At 48.8% G+C, this 7,500-nt stretch overlaps 1 protein-coding gene across 1 annotated transcript in view; it reads right to left on the bottom strand.

Moving 5' to 3' along the window:
- Positions 1-560: 560 nt before the first annotated feature.
- The window catches only part of Herp (Homocysteine-induced endoplasmic reticulum protein), a 15,857-nt gene continuing 8,917 nt past the window's right edge, over positions 561-7,500 (bottom strand). The window contains exons 4-7 of the mRNA XM_067103172.1: positions 6,285-6,483; positions 5,318-5,559; positions 4,480-4,642; positions 561-3,645 (exon numbers count right to left, since the gene is read on the bottom strand). Of these exons, the coding sequence (XP_066959273.1) occupies positions 3,198-3,645; positions 4,480-4,642; positions 5,318-5,559; positions 6,285-6,483 (1,052 nt within the window). The 3' untranslated portion in view covers positions 561-3,197. The remainder of the gene's footprint in view (positions 3,646-4,479; positions 4,643-5,317; positions 5,560-6,284; positions 6,484-7,500) is intronic.

Genomic DNA, 7,500 nt, shown 5'->3' with positions numbered 1-7,500 from the left:
GTCTGGCCTATCAAAATAGGCAGTTGTGGGCATTTTCTGAGGGTTTTTGGTGTCTGGCCTATCAAAATAGGCAGTTGTGGGCATTTTCTGAGGGTTTTTGGTGTCTAGCCTATCAAAATAGGCAGTTGTATGCATTTTCAGAGGTTTTTTGGTGTCTGAACTATCAAAATAGGCAGTTGTATGCATTTTCAGAGGTTTTTTGGTGTCTGAACTATCAAAATAGGCAGTTGTAGGCATTTTCTGAGGGTTTTTTGGTGTCTGACCTATCAAAATAGGCAGTTCTAAGGATTATTGGTGATTGAACTATCAAAACAGGCAGTTCTATGCATTTTCAGAGGGCTTTTTGGTGTCTGGCCTATCAAAACAGGCAGTTACAAGTGTTTTTAAGAGGGGATTCTAAGTACTCGCGGACTTTAGCCATTCTTGGGGGGGGGGGGCTAGTGGCACGCATCCCCCGCGAACACCGGGGGTCGACTGCGTACACACAGGTACACCCGAAGCAGGTACACGGCACAAAACACCACACTCATTCACAAGGACAAAATGAAACGCATTGACGGTCTCCTTTCGAACAATAATTATTATAACTCCTCAATTCACTTATCCCTACCTTATACACTCTACATCAATATATAAAAAGGCAAATGATACTTAGGAGGTTATATATATATATATATATATATAACTTCATCTGTACACTACACACATCTCACACAACAAAAACATCTGAAGTCGTCACTGCTCTGAGTTTTTGGCTGTACAGCAGAAAAAGGTTCCCTGTTAAAGACTCTCTGTTGCCGTATTTACAGGCCGCGGGCGCGCGGGGCGGGGCGGGACGGCGGCGGCGGCGTTCGCAGGTCGGAACGCGTGAGGAGACGGAGGCTTGCGTCAGAAGTTTGGCAGGGGACGTCGACAAGGTCGCGTTCTGCCAAGATCTTATTCGTTTTCCCTCGCGCGGGCACGATCGGAACGTCTTTCGTCCCGGAAACATTTCGTCGCAAAACCGACTCCGCGTTCAGGTCGCATCTTTACGTAACTCGACGAACGGCAAAACGAAAAATTATACCTTTTAAATGACCAAGGAACTCTTAAGATTCGTTACATAAACACACGACCAAACCGGATGCTTATCAGTGTGCGTCGTACAAAGCCGAGATTACGTACTTGAATGACTCGACAGACCCACAAAAACCTATTACAGATTGACGCGGGAATTACGTACCGAGCATCGACGTACAACCGTCGCTCGGTTTATGACTGATATGATCTCAATTTCTCACCGTCAAGCTGACAATCGTTCAACGAGAAGCGTCGTCGACGCTTTCGCCGTGATTTCTGGCCTCAAATCAGTCTCCTCTTCGGCACAGTCGAGACAACTGGCAGCCGCGCGGAGTCGCAAACGCACGCGAACGACCCGCGTTACGTCGCCGGTCCGCCCGAACCGCGCGCGCGCGAATATACAAACACATTTAACAATAAATTCTCCTCCTCTCATAAACACGCCAAGTTCACCAAAACAAAAAAACCAGAGAGGAACCTTCACCCCGACATCTTGTATCTCTCTTCCTAAGTATAATAACCTTGACATATTCCTCTTTTAGTGAACAAAAACATAAAAATGATAATATATATATATATGTGTAACATACAAAAAAAAATATAAAGAACAACTGGCCATCACGAAAACTAAAGAATCTTTGTATCTCACTGCTCCTCAGGACGCGTTGGGGCAACAGTCCAACGCCCCGCGCACGACTTTTCGGAGGGGAGGCCGCGCGAGACGCGAGGAAGACACCTCGGGACGCCGTTCCTCGCATCTCGGCGACGCGGGCGGCCCCGGGTGTCCGTCGGCTCGGGGGACGAAGGGGGCGAACTGAAACGGGCGGGAGCGTGCAAATTGACGGGCACACCACACCCCTGCGTGCAATCTTTGGTAGCTCCCAGAGGAACGAGGGGCAATAAATTAAAAGGAGTCGCTGTGTAATAAATTATTTCCGCGAGTAACAAAGTGTACTGCCCTCCACCACCACCAATGAAGTGAAAAAGACCTCGTCCCGAGCCCACGAACACCCCGGGGGGCAGGCGGAACGCGACGGCGCTCCCGCAACGCATCTGAACGGTACGACCAGGAAGGATTCTCTTCGGATATCCGAGACACAGAAGTGCATCTGCCTCTCTCAAGCGACTTCGAAAGGGACCCCGACACTTTTTCAAACTAGTTCTCAGAGTTTAAGATTCATTTGTCGTAAAACGCACCGCCGCACAGGCCCGCTCAGCCTCCAAGTACGACGAGGCGACGAAGACGGCGCGCTTTTTCCAGAGGCTGGGAGAGCGGAACGGAGGCGGAAGATTCGCGGTTAATTCCACTGACTTCAGACGTCCCCTTTTCAGAGACAGACCAAGTTAACGACTCCTTCCGCAACGCGAGGGAAAGAGGCCCGACTTAAGAACGCGGTCGACTCGTACAGCAAAGAATATACCGTCCGGAATAAACACACAAAAAAAGAACGTCTCCAAGTTACCACGGACCATTTGGATTACAACGTCCCCAAAAACTCGTGAATCTATGAAACATTACACAACACTTCACAACCAAAAACATTTTGCAAACTTATACCGAACTGAAAAGGTTTTTCCCGACAGTATATAATCTTTCCCTTTCGCAAGACGAGCGTTTACTTAAAATTATATGCGGATTCTTCTGCGGCGCTTAATTTTAGCTCGGGACAATTATAATCGCTCTTATCGATCTCGTGCTCTGGAAAATTTAAATTAATTTTCACGACAGTTTGTTTGTTCCGTCTTGGAAAACTATAAACTTAGTCTTCCCTTAAATACGCCGTTTTGTCGCGCTTCGACATTAAAGGTGACCTCGCAAGATTCCTAATTAAGATCTGTTGCATTCTGAAGTTAGAGGAGACAGTTTTAGCACGCGTGCGGTTCCGTAACCTCGCAAGGCCCCTGCGAAAGATCCGTTGCGTCTTGACGTCCGCAGAAGACAGTTTTAGCGTCCGTGCGGCGCCCTGACGTTGCAAGACCCCTGCGAAAGACTTGCCGCGTCTTCGAGGCTGCTGGCTTTCGAAACACCTTCCGTCGTCGCTGTGAGAGGGGCAGACGCGGTCGACACGCAACTCGGTGGGCCCCCTCCTCCTCCTCCCGCCAACCCCCAAAAAAAAAAAAAACCCCTAAAACCCCCATTAGATGACTTGAGGTTGCTCGGGGATCAGGGAAGTGAAGAAAGTGGTCAGAAACGTCCAGGAGAGGGCGAGGAGCGACGGCCGCACGTGCAGCTCGTCCGCCTCGATCCCTCTGTCCGTGACGCCGTTGTTGTTCTCCTGCGCGAGAGGCGGAGGCTGAGGCTGCTGCTGCTGCTGCTGCTGTGGCGGCGGCTCCTGCAGCAGCTGCTGCTGCTGCTGCTGCTGTTGCTGTTCTATGTTCTCCATCACCAGCTGGTCGGGGACCTCGTTATTGTTGTTGTTGTTGCTAACATTGTTGTTCCGGTCGTCCGGGCCTTCTTCGTCCGCTTCGTTCTCGTTGCCGTCCGCTGCTTCTCCTGCTCCTCCTGCTCCTGCTCCCTGCTGCTGCGGCGGCTGTTCGGGGGCTGCCGCTGCTCTTCTGGTGGGCCTGAACCAACCTGCCTGGTACCTGTCGAGAGGCAGAGATATAGAGAGGGACATTAAAAAGAGGCCCTTTGGGTCTTCTTCCACTTTCAATTGACACCAAGCTAAGCTGAGACCTGAGGTCATTCGGGAAATTGACAGTGGAAAGGTTCGAAAGGTGTAACGGGAGGAATAGAAAGGTTTGAAAGGCATAACAGGAGGAATAGAAAGGGTTGATAGAGCTAAGTAACAGGAGGAATAGAAAGGGTTAAAAGGTCTAGGAGGAACAGAAAGGTTTGAAAGGTCTAGGAGTAATAGAAAGGTTTGAAAGGTATAACAGGAGGAATAGAAAGGTTTGAAAGGTCTAGGAGGAATAGATAGGTTTGAAAGGTCTAGAAGGAATAGAAAGTGTTGAAAGGTCTAGGAGGAACAGAAAGGTTTGAAAGGCATAACGGAGGAATAGAAAGGGTTGAAAGGTCTAGGAGGAATAGAAAGGTTTGAAAGGTCTGGGAGAACAGAAAGGTTTGAAAAGTCTGGGAGAACAGAAAGGTTTGAGAGGTCTGGGAGAACAGAAAGGTTTGAAAGGTCTAGGAGGAATAGAAAGATTTGAAAGGCATAACACAAGGAATAGAAAGGGTTTAAAGGCATAACAGGAGGAATAGAAAGGTTTGAAAGGTCTAGGAGGAATAGAAAGGTTTGAAAGGCATAACACAAGGAATAGAAAGGGTTTAAAGGCATAACAGGAGGAATAGAAAGGTTTGAAAGGTCTGGGAGGAACAGAAAGGTTTGAAAGGTCCAGGAGGAACAGAAAGGTTTGAAAGGTCCAGGAGGAACAGAAAGGGTTGAGAGGAAAAACAAAAAAGCCTCTCGGCACACTCACAGGTACAGGAGGAGGGCTATGCAGACGACGATCATGAACCTGGAGACGGTCGAGTAGAAGTACACAACCGAGAGCAGGACGACCATTCGCGACAGGACGTAGATCCAGTCCAGCCAGTCGCGGCCGAGGCCCTCGTTCTCGTCGTCGTCTTCCACCTCGCCGCCTGGAAGGCAGCAGGTCGAATCTTACGTCTCTATGGACAGGTTAGGGTCGGGTTGGGGTCGAATCTCACGTAACATTATTGAGGGAGGGTCGAATCTTATGTCTCTATGTACATATTAGGGTCAAATTGGGGTCGAATCTCACCTAACATTATTGAGGGAGGGTCGAATCTTACGTCTCTATGGACAGGTTAGGGTCAAATTAAGGTCGAATCTCACCTAACATTATTGAGGGAGGGTCGAATCTTATGTCTCTACGTACATATTAAGGTCAAATCTCACCTAACATTATTAAGGGAGGGTCGAATCTTATGTCTCTATGGACAGGTTAGGGTCGAATTGGGGTCGAATCTCACCTAACATTATTGAGGGAGGGTCGAATCTTACGTCTCTATGGACAGGTTAGGGTCGGATTGGGGTCGATGCTCACGTAACATTATTGAGGGAGGGTCGAATCTTACGTCTCTATGGACAGGTTAGGGTCGAAATGGGGTCGAATCTCACCTAACATTATTGAGGGAGGGTCGAGTCTTATGTCTCTATGTACATATTAGGGGTCAAATTAGGGTCGAATCTTACGCCTCTGTGCGTCTATTCATTAATAATAATAATAATAATAATAATAATAATAATAATAATAATAATAATATCCATATGAACATCCGACTCCACCTCACCTTGAGCGTTCATCCGAATCTGCGGCTGCGGCTGCTGCGGCTGCTGCGGCTGCAGGTTCGCGGCGACGTTCTGGTCGCCCGCCGCCTGGGGCTGGTGGGCCTGCTGCTCCACGGACTCTGCCGACGGAGAGGCGGCGGCGGCCGCCGCCTGGGCGGCCGAGGCGGCGGCGGCGTTGGAGGGCGACGCCGGGATGTGGTGCAGCATCTGTTGGGGCCAGGGCATCCCCCCGCCCATCTGAATGCTGGAAAGGTCGACGGACGGTTAATTAAACGTTTTTTTTTATTATTATCATCAAGAAGGTGACGAAGGACCCCAAACGAGCGGCCCCCACCGACTTGGAATCCCAGAGGCTTCCGAAGAAGATCAAGGCGTCCATTAGGAAGAAGTAGCGGAAGGCGAAGGGAAACTCAAATAAAAAAAAAACATCTCGTTTACCAAAAACTAAATTAACGAGTAAAAACTTTCACAGTCTCCGAGGGGAACCTTGGCCTTGCCCGAAAGGATTCACGGCACTCTTTGCGACCCTCGGTACGTCTCCCGAACCCGAGAGCGTGACCTCACAAAGATGACGAACGGGAACGACCCCCGCGATTGGTTTCGAGACCGCGTTCAGGTGCCAGGTTCTCCGGGGACAGGTTCCGTTTGACGTCCCTTCGGCCACAACTGCCGTATTTTAATACATTTTTTATCTGTTAATTAATTTTTCCTTTCTTCCGTGTTTCCATCCGCCTTCTCTTACGCATTCCGAACGAACGCCTTAATATTCTCTGGAAGCTTCTTGGATTTCGAGTCAAAATGGCCCCCACCCCCGCTGTGGTGGGCTTGTTTCATCTGAATAGGGTTCTTCTTCATCTTCCGAATAATAATAATAATAATAATAATAATAATAATAATAATAACAGCGAAAGGTTTGAAAGGCGTGAATAAGGAAGGAGGTGCAGTAAAAGGAACAAGCTCCTCCCTTACTATTGCATGTAGGCCATGTAGTTCGCATACATCTGCTGCATCGTCGCCATCTGCTGTATGGGGTCGGCCGTGGCCTGGAGGACGCTCACGGTCACCTGGGCCTGCGTCGGGTACCCCGCGGCTGCCTCGATGCCCTGGGGGGTCGCCACGGAGGTGCCGTCACTGCTGGCGACGGCGACGTTCCGCCGCCGGAGGCCGTCTGTTGGGGGAAAGCGCACGTTAGATTAGACGTTAGCCCAGGCTCGGGAAGACGAACGAGGCCGAATTTGAGACCGGATTTATTCGTGTCTGAAGCCTGGCACGAGTTCTCTAAGCACAGACGCTACCCTACGCACGAACGAGTCACGTTCCGAACGGCCGTCCGCGTCTCGAACTGTCCGTACGTCAGTTACCGTGCGTCGGTAGGGTGGCGTCTTTAGCATATACCAACGAGGGACAAACATCGCAACAGATACAACGAGGACTTTTAGTCATCCTGCGTCCTGTTTCGAGAACATGTAGCAATGAAATGAGGTCGATTTTGAGAAGCCTCTAATGTTTCCCGGAAATAGGTTAGGGTCCTGGGTTAGGGTCCTGGGTTTGGGTCCTGGGTTAGGAGAGTCTGGGATTTGTTCTGACATAGAAAGTGGGATTTTAATCTACTAAGTTAATGTGAAATGTACAAAAGTGACGTCTGAACTTGACAAAAGGTACGAAAGCGACGTCTGAACTTGACAAAAGGTACGAAAGTGACGTCTGAACTTGACAAAAGGTACGAAAGCGACGTCTGAACTTGACAAAAGGTACGAAAGTGACGTCTGAACTTAACAAAAAGTACGAAAGTGATGTCTGAACTTGACAAAAGGACTTGACAAAAGGTACGAAAGTGACGTCTGAACTTGACAAAAGGTATGAAAGTGACGTCTGAACTTGACAAAAGGTACGAAAGCAACGTCTGAACTTGACAAAAGGTACGAAAGTGACGTCTGAACTTGACAAAAGGTATGAAAGTAATGTCTGAACTTGACAAAAGGTACGAAAGTGACGTCTGAACTTGACAAAAGGTACGAAAGCAACGTCTGAACTTGACAAAAGGTACGAAAGTGACGTCTGAACTTGACAAAAGGTATGAAAGTAATGTCTGAACTTGACAAAAGGTACGAAAGTGACGTCTGAACTTGACAAAAGGTACGAAAGCAACGTCTGAACTTGACAAAAGGTACAAAAGTGACGTCTG

Source organism: Macrobrachium rosenbergii, unplaced genomic scaffold (assembly GCF_040412425.1).
Source record: "Macrobrachium rosenbergii isolate ZJJX-2024 unplaced genomic scaffold, ASM4041242v1 60, whole genome shotgun sequence".
NCBI classification, from domain to species: domain Eukaryota; kingdom Metazoa; phylum Arthropoda; class Malacostraca; order Decapoda; family Palaemonidae; genus Macrobrachium; species Macrobrachium rosenbergii.
Note: the sequence above shows the minus strand (reverse complement) of the source record. Positions and strands in the feature narration are given on the sequence as shown.